Source organism: Trachurus japonicus, chromosome 3, assembly GCF_045865225.1.
Source record: "Trachurus japonicus isolate A0001 chromosome 3, Traja_1.0".
Taxonomy (NCBI): domain Eukaryota; kingdom Metazoa; phylum Chordata; class Actinopteri; order Carangiformes; family Carangidae; genus Trachurus; species Trachurus japonicus.
The window spans coordinates 3,570,527-3,586,134 of record NC_140909.1 but is presented as its reverse complement, the minus strand read 5'-3'; the positions used below and the strand labels follow the sequence as shown (position 1 = coordinate 3,586,134).

At 41.5% G+C, this 15,608-nt stretch overlaps 1 protein-coding gene across 1 annotated transcript in view; it reads left to right on the top strand.

The window, feature by feature from the left end:
• Positions 1 to 15,608, top strand: part of LOC146989430 (fibrillin-1-like) — a 169,644-nt gene that overhangs the window by 50,151 nt on the left and 103,885 nt on the right. Inside the window, exons 24-29 of the mRNA XM_085773007.1 lie at positions 1,825 to 1,977; positions 3,339 to 3,398; positions 3,497 to 3,616; positions 4,746 to 4,865; positions 11,979 to 12,101; positions 14,564 to 14,695. Coding sequence (XP_085629133.1) covers positions 1,825 to 1,977; positions 3,339 to 3,398; positions 3,497 to 3,616; positions 4,746 to 4,865; positions 11,979 to 12,101; positions 14,564 to 14,695 — 708 coding nt within the window. The remainder of the gene's footprint in view (positions 1 to 1,824; positions 1,978 to 3,338; positions 3,399 to 3,496; positions 3,617 to 4,745; positions 4,866 to 11,978; positions 12,102 to 14,563; positions 14,696 to 15,608) is intronic.

Here is a 15,608-nt window from a genome sequence, read left to right as displayed (position 1 = left end):
AATTTGTGCTTTTACTTTGAAATAGGAAGCTAACCTACCCTGGATGTAGCTAGCTTGAACCAAAATAAAGCGTCTTTGCTTGAACCCTCCGTTTTGACCGATCTCGTCCCGTTAGCGGCATTTGACCGCTCAAGATGCCTTACCGGAGAGTTTTGTCAGCTCTGAGACGAAGATCGGCCCGCCGGTTTCCCTTTAGAGTTGCTGAAGAGTTTCTCTGATGACTTTAGGTGGAGGCAGGCTAACACTACCCATACACTTCCAGTGTTTGAGCTAAGCTAATTAGTGACTTTAGGTGGAGGCAGGCTAACACTACCTATACACTTCCAGTGTTTGAGCTAAGCTAATTAGTGACTTTAGGTGGAGGCAGGCTAACACTACCCATACACTTCCAGTGTTTGAGCTAAGCTAATTAGCGACTTTAGGTGGAGGCAGGCTAACACTACCCATACACTTCCAGTGTTTGAGCTAAGCTAATTAGTGACTTTAGGTGGAGGCAGGCTAACACTACCCATACACTTCCAGCCTTTGAGCTAAGCTAATTAGCGACTTTAGGTGGAGGCGATACGGCTCTATCTCCCTTGTTACTGCACGCACAGTGGAAAGGATGGTGTCTATCTGCTGGTCATGGACTCAGGAGTGAGGCAAGACACGAAAAAAAAATATATATATTTGCGTATCCCTTTAAAGGGATAGTTCAACATTTTGTCAAATTGGCACACACTTGCTCAGCAGCTGTGCACAAAGCGCCACAAATCTCCCTTTTGCGGAAAAAGCTGACGAATCAGTTTCATGGAGGAAAGAAACATGAGAGTTTGTTCTGCAGCTGCAGGTGTTCATGTATGAGCTAGGTGAGTGTGTGTGTGTGTGTGTGTGTGAGAGAGAGAGAGATCTGTGGTGGCCACAAGGCTTATTTGTGTAGAGTTCAGTGAAGGCCACAGAGAGAGAGAGACCATGTGCTTCTTATTACAGTAGGAGGCTGAAACAGAGACAGAGACACTGAGTTAAAGTTCAACTGTTGATTTAAAGAAACATGTTTGAGCTTATTGGTCAGTTTACAGGTAGAAACATGTCAGTGAACGCACCACGGTCTCTGATCTAATCAGACTTTCATTAAATTACACAGTTAAAGCAGAAGTTAGTGATATTTTTGTGTTAATATAAGTCTTAAATAGTTGTATCTTCCGACAGCAATCACTTCTATAGAGTGTTTGGTCTGAAACACGGGTCTGTCAGTCACTCTGCTCTGCTCTGAGCCAAGACGTTATGGTGCGTTCAAGGCAGCCCGTAACTCCTGTTTTTCCGACCTGTGAAGTCGTACCAGTTCGATCTGGTACGAGTTCACGGGTCAGAAGTTACGAGTGGCCGTTATAGTGACTTTCACCGGTAAAACAGGTCGGAGAAACACGAGTGGGTTGTCTGAAACGCTACAAAGTCGTAAGTCGTGACTTGAGGCTGTAATTTACGGTTTCAAAAGCCTGCCTGGAACGCAGCATTAGCCAAAACGACCGGATCGCTTACTTCTGCTTTAATGTTTTATTTTTTAATCATATTCAAGTCAAACTTTATTATCTCCAACATCTTTTCAACTGAACAGAAACAGAACCAGAAACGTGTGATTCAACAGTTTTATTGAGACACGATGATCGATGGACCTGATGAGCTGAAGCGGTGAAATAAACAACAGGAAACCGATGAAGCGCTGCTGCCTCCTAATGTCAGTTCTTCTGCATCGTTTTCACCATTTGTCTTTGTGTGTGTGTGTTGTGTGTGTGTGTTGTGTGTGTTTCTGGTGTGTGTGTGTGTTTCTGGTGTGTGTGCCTGCAGATATACGTGTGAACTACTGCTATACTAAGTTTGAGAACGGCCGCTGTCTGGCTCCTAAGCCCCAGAACACGTCCAAGGAGGTCTGCTGCTGCACCGGGATGCCGGGCCAGGGCTGGGGCGACCCCTGTGAGATCTGCCCCAGCAAGGGGGAGGGTAGGTCGCACACACACACACACATACACACACACACACACACACACACACACACACACACACACACACACACACACATACCAGGGTTCTAAATTAACTTTTTAGATCACCAGCCAATCAGAATTTCCACTAGCCAAAATTTTTTCCGGTGAAAATAAGAGAGATTCTTTACGTTCGTACTGTGTTTCCCATGAAAACAGCATGTTTTTGGCTTAGCTATCATACTGACAACTGAAATAATTACTTTCAGGTATTGTGCCTCCTCTATTACAGTTTTTCTCCATTGGTTTGGCTCATTTTTCAAAACAGAAATTACATTCTCAAAACAACATGGACAAACCTCCAAACCACTTGGCAAATGTTCACAAAAGAATTGTATTTCTCATTAATTGCATCACATTGTAGCCTAAATGTCTTCGTACATCTTTGCAAATGATTAAGTAGCTACAGGTAATGTGTGATGTCAAACCTTATAGGCTACTCTTACTCTAAAATCCAGTTTTTATTATTTTATTATTTATACATTTTTTCAGTTTTATACACAATTGTATTCTGTTAGCTAGACAAAAAAAAAATTGAGTCTGAGTCTGTTCTCATCACATGACATGCAGTTTGCTTGATGCCCAAAAAGTTGAGCTTTTTCATCTGTGCACCCCGGACATGCACGAAAAAAAAAAAAAAACCACGACGCATCGTCTGCCGCCGCTACGGCTTCACTTTGGTTGTGGTAACGTAGCATCACGGCAGTGTTCATGGGAAATGTAGTAAGTACTGCACTGCAAAAACTCAACATCTTACCAAGAATATTTGTCTTATTTCTAGTCAAAACTAATCTCATTCTACTTAAAATAAGACTCATCACATTAAAAAGCAGCTTGTTTTTAGACACTTTTTACTTCTTTCAAGGATATTTTCACCTAAAAAAAAATCTGGTAGTCTGGAAGTTTTTCTTTCTTATTACAAGCACAAAAAACTTACTTTCACTGGCAGATTTTTCTACTTATTTCAAGTGAAAATTAGTTTGAAACAAGTGAAAATGATCTAAAAACAAGTTAATTTTTAGGTGATGAGTCTTATTTTAAGTGGAAAGAGATTAGTTTTGACTAGAAATGAGACATTTTGACAAGAAATAAGACAAATATTCTTGGAAAGATGTAGAGTTTTTGCAGTGTGCCAGGGGGTCAAATGACTGAGAACGGTAGAGCGGCTCTGGCCGTTATGATGCCTCATGCACCACCGGCCAAACTGGCTACTAAGTCTTTATTAACACCCGCCAAAATGATTTTTAACCCTGATACATACGTATATATAGCTGAAGCTGTGTGGTTGTCTCATGTCGTCTCTCTCTCCTCCGACTGCAGAGGGATACCGCATCCTCTGTCCCAACGAGGGATACCAGCATCGGGACGGCGGACCCACAGGTCAGTGTGTGTCTGTGTGAGTGTCTCGTTGTGAACAGTTCATGGCTTCATGCACATGGCTTCATGTTGCCGTGTGTGTGTGTGTGTTTTCATGGTAGACATTGACGAGTGCATCAACGACCCGTGCATCAACGGCCAGTGCATCAACACGGACGGATCGTTCCGCTGCGAGTGTCCGATGGGATACCGGCTGGACGTCAACGCCGTGCGGTGTGAAGGTCAGTTCAGTTGTGTTTAGGACCGACCGACCGCTAACCTGAGACCTAGACCGTCTCTGTCTCCAGTCCCAGCCCATAATAACAACCATGTGTCTGGATATTTACATTATTCCTCCTCAGCTACAAAGAAAAGATGACTTGATCTAAAATGGCATTGTGGGAAAAAAACGTCCACTAGGGGCATTTTTCCCCATTAATTTAACTATAACTCCCACTGTATTGCAGCAAATGCCATGATTTTTGGCGAGGAACCATAAAGGTTGACTATGTAGAATTACCAGAACAACAACAGAAAAATAATTCCAGCAGTCGATTGCCAGACCGTTGCTAGGTAAAACGGGCCGTTGCTAGGGACTCCGCTCTGATCAGAGGACAGCAGAGGAGGAGAGCTAAGAGGGATATTTACCTTATGTTTCATTTTTACCGTCATTAACAGCATAATAAATGACTTGTAGCTTGTTACAGGGACAGTGGAGGCTCTCTGCTGCTCAGAGCCTCAGAGCCTCAGAGCCTCCGCTCTCACTGCTCTCGTCAAGTAACGTGTTTATGACAGATAAGACTACACAAATACACCCATCCTAACAAGTATATGATAATCCATTGATCCACCGATTGATTATTAAAAAGGCTTTGTTGAAAACAGACACATAGGACCGGGAGGAGGCAGGAAAACAGCGGAGAACTGAGCCACATGTCGGCTACAGGCAGGTACGAATGTAAACAGAACGTTGACAGAAAGTCAGTTGTCGAGCCCGTCAAAAAAATTAAAAATATGAATTCAGACTAAATGTAATTTTTTATGGAAAAGCAATACTTTCATTCTGTACCCCTCTAAAGGCCCCATGGATGTATTATTTTTGAAAAAATATAGCTTTTAATAAATATTCTACATATTCAACCTTTAATTTTACATATAATTAGAAAATATGATTTCAAAATTTTCAATAGGTCAAAAATACACTGTCGGCACATTTACTACCCTCTCGTGGCGTTCGCGGGCGTTTTTGTCCATAACTTTGACTGCTGTAAAAATATATCAGATAAATATTTTTTTCTAATTTTTTTTACATCAATCTGTTAATGAACTTCAGTCCTGATCAAAACTACTAATATTGTGTCTCTGTCCCAGACACGGATGAGTGCGACATCGGGAATCCCTGTGGCAACGGCACCTGCACCAACGTGATTGGAGGGTTCGAGTGCGCGTGTGACGACGGCTTCGAGCCGGGACCGATGATGACCTGTGAAGGTGAGTGACGCTCTCGCTCTGCACGTGCACGCTCACGCTCACGTGCGCGCTCACTCTCAGTGGTGTAGTCTATGTGATACTCAGGTTTACTCAGTATAGCCACTGAAAATACATAAATACTTCAGTATAGCCAGTACAACTAAACTATCTAACTAAAGTAAATGTCAATGGTTCTCAAAGTGGGAGGGTTGACAGGGTTCAAGGGTCCACTACTTTTTATTCACATTTTAACACTTTTTACTAGAATTTTTTCACTTTTTTAATTATTGTTTTAATTTTTTTTTCTTTTCTTTTTTTTGAAATTTTGTTGAGAAATTTTTTCCAGTTTCTTCTCAATTTTTCTCTTCTACTTTTTAAAGGCTTTTGTATTATTGTTTGCCCCCCCCCCCCTTTTTTGAGAAATTTTACCACATTCTTCTATAATTTTTTGAAAGATTTTAACTCTTTTTCTAGAATTCTTGAGCAATTTTACCAGTTTCTTCTCATTTAAAAAATAACAAACTTTTTACTATTTACTATATACTATTTTTTTATTTTTTCATTTTACCACTTTTCCTAGAATTTCTTTGCAAAATTTTACCAGTTTCTCCTAAAATTTTTAAAACTTTCTTTTTTTTTTTTTTTTTTTTTTTTTAATTTTACCACTTTCTCTGAGAAATTTTACCACTTTTTTCTAAAAGAAAATGTATCACTTTTTTGTTTTTGTTTTTTTTGTGAGAATTTTTACCACTATTTTCTAGAAATGTTTCAACTTTTTTGGAGAAATTGTACCCTTTTTTTTCCAGAAATTTCTCTATAATCTTTCAAAAATGTAGCTAGGCCTAATTTAAAGGTACATTGATAGTTAGTGTATTTCTGGTGTGTTGTCCAATGGGGGTCCGTGGTCTAGTTTGTGTCAGTTTTGGGTCCTTGATATAAAACAGTTAGAGAAGCAGCGTCTATGTGATACAAGTATGAACAGTTTACCACCTAGAAAGCAGTTTACCCACTAACTACAAAACATTAGACTACACCGCTGGTTGCTAGGTAACAGCAGTTTACCCACTACAAAGCATTAGACTACACCGCTGGTTGCTAGGTAACAGCAGTTTACCCACTACAACACATTAGACTACACCGCTGGTTGCTAGGTAACAGCAGTTTACCCACTACAACACATTAGACTACACCGCTGGTTGCTAGGTAACAGCAGTTTACCCACTACAACACATTAGACTACACCACTGGTTGCTAGGTAACAGCAGTTTACCCACTACAACACATTAGACTACACCGCTGGTTGCTAGGTAACAGCAGTTTACCCACTACAACACATTAGACTACACCGCTGGTTGCTAGGTAACAGCAGTTTACCCACTACAACACATTAGTCTACACCACTGGTTGCTAGGTAACAGCAGTTTACCCACTACAACACATTAGACTACACCGCTGGTTGCTAGGTAACAGCAGTTTACCCACTACAACACATTAGACTACACCGCTGGTTGCTAGGTAACAGCAGTTTACCCACTACAACACATTAGACTACACCGCTGGTTGCTAGGTAACAGCAGTTTACCCACTACAACACATTAGACTACACCGCTGGTTGCTAGGTAACAGCAGTTTACCCACTACAACGCATTAGACTACACCGCTGGTTGCTAGGTAACAGCAGTTTACCCACTACTAGAGTGCCTAGAGAGAGAGAGTGGCGACAACGGAAGTTCAAAATGCTGGCCGATCACGTGGTCCATGTAGCCTCAGAAAGTTCCCGGAAGTGCTTGGCGGGCAATTGAAAGCAATAGGAAAACCCCGATAATTGCTAAATAACGGTCAATAAATGCTTTGTTTTGCGGTATTTATATGCTTGTGTTAATTACTTTTAACTCTGTTAAGTTTACTAAACCTGTACAGTCATCGACAGCAATAAAATCGTAGCATTTTCTCTGTTTTTATCAAACTTTCAGACTTGAATGAGGCAAACTGACAGGTCACTCACATGTCTGGACTCAGTTCTGCATAATGATGACAACCGTGTTCAAATAGGAAATCCATGCAAATGCTAAAATTTGATTTGAATTCATTGTAAATACACGTAATTCTATCACTATTTGTTAACTATTCTTCTTATTAGGCTATGCTTGTGTTGCTTTGAACTCTGTTAACTTTACTAAACCCGTACAGTTGTTGATAGCAATAAAACTGTAATATTTCCTCTTTTTTTTTTACTTTCAGACTTGGTTGAGGCAGAATAACAAGTGACTATGATTTGACAATTGACTACACAACAGCATTATGATGATAACTCTAATAGAAAATCCATGGCAAATAAATTAAAGTTTAATTTTAATTCATTGCAAATATATGGAATTTTATCACTATTTGTTAACTGTATACTTATCCCAAACTTACTGTACTCAGTGATGCATAATAAAACAGAGTCATGTTTTACCCAGTGCACTTAATATCACAATAAATTCCTTAAAAACAGATCTACAGAAGTCAAACAGATCAGCATGTCAAGCTGTTTGCGTCCTTTCCGCTGTGTTGTCCTTGAATATAGTCTTCACCATGGTATGCTGTGCTGCACGGGGATGCTCCAGTCGCTTGGAGAAAGGCCTGCACATGTATGGCTTCCCCAAACACAGGGACAGGAGAAAAGCATGGCTGGCTAAAGTCAGAAGGAGCAATTTAAACACCTAGATTTCAACAACAAAAAAATATGCGAGGTAATCATATTCAAACAATTTGCTCTTTCACACACTTTCAAATACCACGCCACTGGGAAGTTTAATATTTTTTTAATTAACAGAGCAGAACAGGAAAAACAATGCAAGAAGAATCACAGAATCACAGCTCCTAAAACAGTAGCAACGACAAGAGAGGGCAGAATCCATTGGGCTACATGTAATAAATGTCACCACCGACATGGGTAGCCCTAAGCAGGCCATGTGGAAATCCTTTGGGGTTGAATAAAACATAGGTGACACATCCAGCAACACCAGGCAGGCATTTCTTCTTCATGGCTGTTGTCCCACATCTGGTGAAACAGTTAACACATAAGAGACATGTTACATCCTTGTCATCATCACTCCTATAAGATCTTTGGTCCTCTTCAGTTCTCCTGATGTAGCTACAGCATCAATGTCTATGATTATTGATTAACTATTTTGCTCTGGCCCATACATTCTTCATTTATAAAATATATATATATATATTTCTAGTTATAGCTGACATAGTCAAAAAGGTGATCACTCTCTGGCGAGCGAGACTATAGTAGATGCTGCTGTGCTGGGGTGCATTACATTCAACAGTGTTCCTCTCCATTAAAATACTTGAAGGCAAAATATGAGCAACAATTGTTGAGATAATGCAGTCCAACACACAATGATCTCAACAAATAACATAAAGTACAATGAACACCTCTCTGATGTCAACAAAAACTGAACATGTATAAAATTTATGAAAGCAGAATTTATGGCACAGCTGGTATACTGCACTGCATGATGTTGCACAGGTGTATCAAATAATATGACCAATAGTTTACTAATGTTTAGTATGATTACTTGAGAACATGTCATGGTTAGATGTGTATTTTAATCAGTCAGTGGTTTAAAAAATAAATTAGCAAATCAGAACATTTTCCCATGTTTGAGACAGCAGTCCAGAATGTCCTCATATCATAAACTTCACCCATCTTTCCGCAGCCTCAATGATATTAATTTTATGTTTAACTGCAATCACACTCCCTGTACATTAACCTCGCTACTAGTCTGACAATTGACAGCGTTGGATTAAGTTATATTTAGAGAACAGAATTACATTTAGCAGCCTGTTGCATGTGTTGCTATCGTTAGCCAGAGTGCTAGCCTAAACTTTTATCTGTTAATATTCTCTAAATATTCAAATCTAGACGGGGATAATCCGCCAACATACTTAATTACTCATGTCGATTTAATTCAGATGCACTACTGATATGAAAATGCCATTGTTTAAACATTTTACCTTGAACAAGTGCTGCTCCGACCAGCTGCTCCATTGGAATACATTGAGCGGCGGTTAGCTTATGCTAACTTCCGGGAACTTTTGAGGGGCTCCATGCGCCGCCATTGCTGTGAAAAAACTGAACCATTGCAGTGAACGGAGGTGGCGCCACTCTCTCTCTATAGGCACTCTACCCACTACAACACATTAGACTACACCGCTGGTTGCTAGGTAACAGCAGTTTACCCACTACAACACATTAGACTACACCACTGGTTGCTAGGTAACAGCAGTTTACCCACTACAACACATTAGACTACACCACTGGTTGCTAGGTAACAGCAGTTTACCCACTACAACACATTAGACTACACCGCTGGTTGCTAGGTAACAGCAGTTTACCCACTACAACACATTAGACTACACCGCTGGTTGCTAGGTAACAGCAGTTTACCCACTACAACACATTAGACTACACCGCTGGTTGCTAGGTAACAGCAGTTTACCCACTACAACGCATTAGACTACACCGCTGGTTGCTAGGTAACAGCAGTTTACCCACTACAACGCATTAGACTACACCACTGGTTGCTAGGTAACAGCAGTTTACCCACTACAACACATTAGACTACACCACTGGTTGCTAGGTAACAGCAGTTTACCCACTACAACGCATTAGACTACACCACTGGTTGCTAGGTAACAGCAGTTTACCCACTACAACGCATTAGACTACACCACTGGTTGCTAGGTAACAGCAGTTTACCCACTACAACGCATTAGACTACACCACTGGTTGCTAGGTAACAGCAGTTTACCCACTACAACACATTAGACTACACCACTGGTTGCTAGGTAACAGCAGTTTACCCACTACAACGCATTAGACTACACCACTGGTTGCTAGGTAACAGCAGTTTACCCACTACAACGCATTAGACTACACCGCTGGTTGCTAGGTAACAGCAGTTTACCCACTACAACACATTAGACTACACCGCTGGTTGCTAGGTAACAGCAGTTTACCCACTACAACACATTAGACTACACCGCTGGTTGCTAGGTAACAGCAGTTTACCCACTACAACACATTAGACTACACCGCTGGTTGCTAGGTAACAGCAGTTTACCCACTACAACACATTAGACTACACCACTGGTTGCTAGGTAACAGCAGTTTACCCACTACAACACATTAGACTACACCGCTGGTTGCTAGGTAACAGCAGTTTACCCACTACAACACATTAGACTACACCGCTGGTTGCTAGGTAACAGCAGTTTACCCACTACAACACATTAGACTACACCACTGGTTGCTAGGTAACAGCAGTTTACCCACTACAACGCATTAGACTACACCGCTGGTTGCTAGGTAACAGCAGTTTACCCACTACAACGCATTAGACTACACCGCTGGTTGCTAGGTAACAGCAGTTTACCCACTACAACACATTAGACTACACCACTGGTTGCTAGGTAACAGCAGTTTACCCACTACAACACATTAGACTACACCGCTGGTTGCTAGGTAACAGCAGTTTACCCACTACAACACATTAGACTACACCGCTGGTTGCTAGGTAACAGCAGTTTACCCACTACAACACATTAGACTACACCGCTGGTTGCTAGGTAACAGCAGTTTACCCACTACAACACATTAGACTACACCGCTGGTTGCTAGGTAACAGCAGTTTACCCACTACAACACATTAGACTACACCACTGGTTGCTAGGTAACAGCAGTTTACCCACTACAACACATTAGACTACACCACTGGTTGCTAGGTAACAGCGGTTTACCCACTACAACACATTAGACTACACCACTGGTTGCTAGGTAACAGCGGTTTACCCACTACAACACATTAGACTACACCGCTGGTTGCTAGGTAACAGCAGTTTACCCACTACAACACATTAGACTACACCACTGGTTGCTAGGTAACAGCAGTTTACCCACTACAACACATTAGACTACACCACTGGTTGCTAGGTAACAGCAGTTTACCCACTACAACACATTAGACTACACCACTGGTTGCTAGGTAACAGCGGTTTACCCACTACAACACATTAGACTACACCACTGGTTGCTAGGTAACAGCGGTTTACCCACTACAACACATTAGACTACACCGCTGGTTGCTAGGTAACAGCGGTTTACCCACTACAACACATTAGACTACACCGCTGGTTGCTAGGTAACAGCGGTTTACCCACTACAACACATTAGACTACACCGCTGGTTGCTAGGTAACAGCAGTTTACCCACTACACAACATTAGACTACACCGCTGGTTGCTAGGTAACAGCAGTTTACCCACTACAACGCATTAGACTACACCGCTGGTTGCTAGGTAACAGCAGTTTACCCACTACAACACATTAGACTACACCGCTGGTTGCTAGGTAACAGCAGTTTACCCACTACAACACATTAGACTACACCGCTGGTTGCTAGGTAACAGTAGTTTACCCACTACAACACATTAGACTACACCACTGGTTGCTAGGTAACAGCAGTTTACCCACTACAACACATTAGACTACACCACTGGTTGCTAGGTAACAGCAGTTTACCCACTACAACACATTAGACTACACCGCTGGTTGCTAGGTAACAGCAGTTTACCCACTACAACACATTAGACTACACCACTGGTTGCTAGGTAACAGCAGTTTACCCACTACAACACATTAGACTACACCGCTGGTTGCTAGGTAACAGCAGTTTACCCACTACAACACATTAGACTACACCACTGGTTGCTAGGTAACAGCGGTTTACCCACTACAACACATTAGACTACACCACTGGTTGCTAGGTAACAGCGGTTTACCCACTACAACACATTAGACTACACCGCTGGTTGCTAGGTAACAGCAGTTTACCCACTACAACACATTAGACTACACCACTGGTTGCTAGGTAACAGCAGTTTACCCACTACAACACATTAGACTACACCGCTGGTTGCTAGGTAACAGCAGTTTACCCACTACAACACATTAGACTACACCACTGGTTGCTAGGTAACAGCAGTTTACCCACTACAACACATTAGACTACACCACTGGTTGCTAGGTAACATTAGACTACACCGCTGTCATGACGACGTCTCTCTCCTCTTCTCTCAGACATCAACGAGTGCTCCCAGAATCCTTTGCTGTGCGCGTTCCGCTGCGTCAACGTGGTGGGGTCCTACGAGTGTAAATGTCCCACGGGGTACGTCCTGAGGGAGGACAGGAGGATGTGTAAAGGTGAGTTACACCAGTGGTTCTCACCTGGTGGGTCGGGACCCAGAAGTGGGTCTAGACCCGTTCTGGATGGGTTGCGGACAGCTGGTCAAAAAAGTAAATAATATTTAATGCACATCTGATGTTGGACATGTCTTTTATTTTGAAAAATAACTTATTTTGAAAGGCACGAGACACGTGAACACATGCAGTTGTAATGCTCCTCCTCACTTTCTGATTATTTGCTCCATTTGCTCTGAATGCAAAGATATCAGTTTCTTATTAATGTGGCCTGATGCAGTGAATCTTGTTTTGTTTTGTGGGTCTTTATTTTGTGCATTTTGATATTTATTCACTTTAGTGAACATGCTCTGAATGCAGAGATGCATTAGAAGTCAAATATATCGTTTTGTTGGTCTCCATTTTGTGCAGTTTGATATTTTTTTATTCACTTCCGTACATGCAGTTGTCATGGTAACTCCTCAGTTTCATTCATGTGCTCTGAAATGCACTTTGCTCAATAAAGAGAAAAATGAGTTTTTAAAGGCTTTAAAAAAATCTTGGTTTGAATTCTATAAAAGTGGGTCGTGACTTAATGACCCAGAGTGAGACTAGTGGAGAACCGCTGAGTTACATAACACACACTATCTCTGTGTGTGTGTGTGTGTGTGTGTGTGTGTGTGTGTGTGTGTGTGTGTGTGTGTGTCGGCCCAGACTCTGTTTACACCGCCGCTCTCTCAGACGACTCGTCTCCATGGCAACGCTTGTATTTGGCGGGAGACACAGAGACAGGAGGAACTCGTCAATAGCGTCACTGTTTATGTTAGAGAGAGAGTGTGTGTGTGTGTGTGTGTGTGTGTGTGTGTGTGTGTGTTACATCACGTACTGTCTAGAAACATGGGGAATGCAGATTCTACCCATTATACCAAACTTTATGATCTTTATTCTTCAAATAAGAGCTGTGAGGATTATCACTAAGTCAAATTATAGAGAACCATCGAATGAATTATTTATTATTAAATTAAGAGCCTTCAGATTTATGGATTTAGTGGATTATAAAACAGCATTGATAATGTACAAAGTGTATAACAACTTGTTACCTTGTAAAATTGTGAACATGTTTAAAAAAAGGGAATGTAGATATGAGCTCCGAGGGAAACGTGTGATTGAAACTAAAATAAAAGATCAATGTATTTCTGTAAAGGTTGTAAATATATGGAATGCACTTGATGAGGATTTGAAGATGAGCCGGTCAATTCATGAATTCAAACGTTTGTTTAAGAATAAGATATTTGATAAATATGAGAGATGCGGTTGATGTAGCTGAAACTATTATGGAATTACGTTTGGGTATGTGATCTGATGAAGTTGATCATGTAAAGCTGCGTTCACACCGGACCTTTTGTTTTTAGAACGAGCGACGAGTTTACATGTTAAGTGAATGCAAACGAGCGATGGAGCGTTTAATCGCCCAGGTGAAAAAACTCTGGGGCTCGGAGCGACGGAGCAACGGAGCAATGGAGCGTTTTTTCACTCTGTCGCTCGAGATGAGAAATCCCAACTCTCCGGCCGTCAGTCGCTCGTTGCTCAGCTCTGATTGGCTGCCGTGATCCCGGTGGTGCCGGTGTAAACAGAGACACGTGGCAGTGGACATCACGTCATCTAAGCCAAAATACCAGTCTGTGGCTCTGAGCCAAGTTGACGAGCGAATGAGCATTTTTTTCGGAGCGATACGAGCGACAGCGACAAAAATAAAAAGTGTGTGCGGTGTGAACACAGCTTAAAGGATAATTTCCGTTTTTTACAAACCGGACCTTATTTCTAGCATAAAATACGATTATTTTACTCACCCAGACAACTTTGGTGTCATTTGGAGTCGTTTTGACGAAATTAGCCCCAGGGCTCAGAGATGACATCATCCAGGTCAGAGGTCAGCAGGTCAACCTACAGACCCCGGATGTTGATAACAGCTAACCCCGGACTCAGAGGGGAATAGCACTAGCCTATCAGAACTAAATATTGGTGAAATGAAGGAGTTTCTCTGCAGATAATGTGTTATTTAGAGGCTGCATTCTGCTGCCCTGTAGACTCCATTATACGGATATACGCGCCTCTCGGCTGGAGCTCATTTCATCACAACCACTTGGAATGACACCAAAGTTATCTGGGGGAGGAAATGATCGGATAGAAATAAGGTCCAGATTGTAAAAAACGGACATTATCCTTTAAGAAGGGTAGGCAAAAATAAGCGATATAGCTTCAGCCTATTCCTTTTAGGTTTGGCTCTTTTCTAGTTGAACTGATGTTTTCTGTTGGACTTTTAATTTTGAATGACCTGACCAAAATAAACACATTTTCATTTATTCATTCATCACTGTTGCGTTACACACACACACACACACACACACACACACACACACACACACACCCAGGTCTCCTCTCTCTCTCTGTCTGTCTGACACGTTGCTGCTGTCTCTCGCCCTCAGACCAGAACGAGTGTGAGGACGGCGTGGACGACTGCGCCGGCCGAGGGATGACCTGCAAGAACCTGATAGGAACATACATGTGCATCTGTTCCCCCGGTTACACACGGCAACCCAACGGAGAGGGATGCATGGGTGAGGACATCACACACACACACACACACACACACACACTCCACCCGCCATCCCATCATCAGTCAACACACACCTCCTTAGCAACCAAACACGTGACAACGGCCAATCACAGACACTACAGGTGAATAGGGTAACTAACAGATTTCACCATGAAACTTCCCAAGTTCATCACTCACATTAAGATGAATATTTTTTATGTTACAAGTTTTGTCAAATTTTATGTTTAAATATGTAAATGAGGCAATATCTAATTAAATATGCACTAATTTGCATATATTTCCAGAACAGAAATCTGAACAATGGATAAAGCTGCTTTGTTTTATTTTGTTGACATATTAGAGTCTTTAGTTTTTCCAGAGGAGGATTGTGGATATCTCTTTTTATCACTCTGTAAATGAGAAAATACTGTCACCAGCCCTTTAAAACATCTAATGTCTCCATGTTTGTAGTAATAAAATGTTGTATAAATGAGGCTGTGAATGATATATCAACAATCCCCTCTGTAAAAACCTTCAGAATATAGAAAGGGATCAAAGTGGAAGGTTTGGTGTCTGGAAGTGCTGCTGAAGTGGAGATTTCTAGAGAGGAGTCTGAGTCTGAAAAACTCTTTCTGAGGAAACGGCCGTTAAAGACTTGGACTGTAAAATTACATGTTGCTAATGTAAATCCTACTTTTAGGATTGGTTGCAGATATGGATGAGATGACATCATTGTTCAGGAGAGAGAGAGAGATAAAGCTTTACAATGACACCTGACATGACATGGCTCAGACTAACTCCTGGTGAATTTAGAAGAAATCTACAGATGAAAGAGACAAAATGAAGTAAAATAAAAACCTTAATGTGGATTTTCTACCATTTCTTTTGACTTTTCTGAAAGAATACATGATAAGGAAGAAAAATAGCCCAAAATC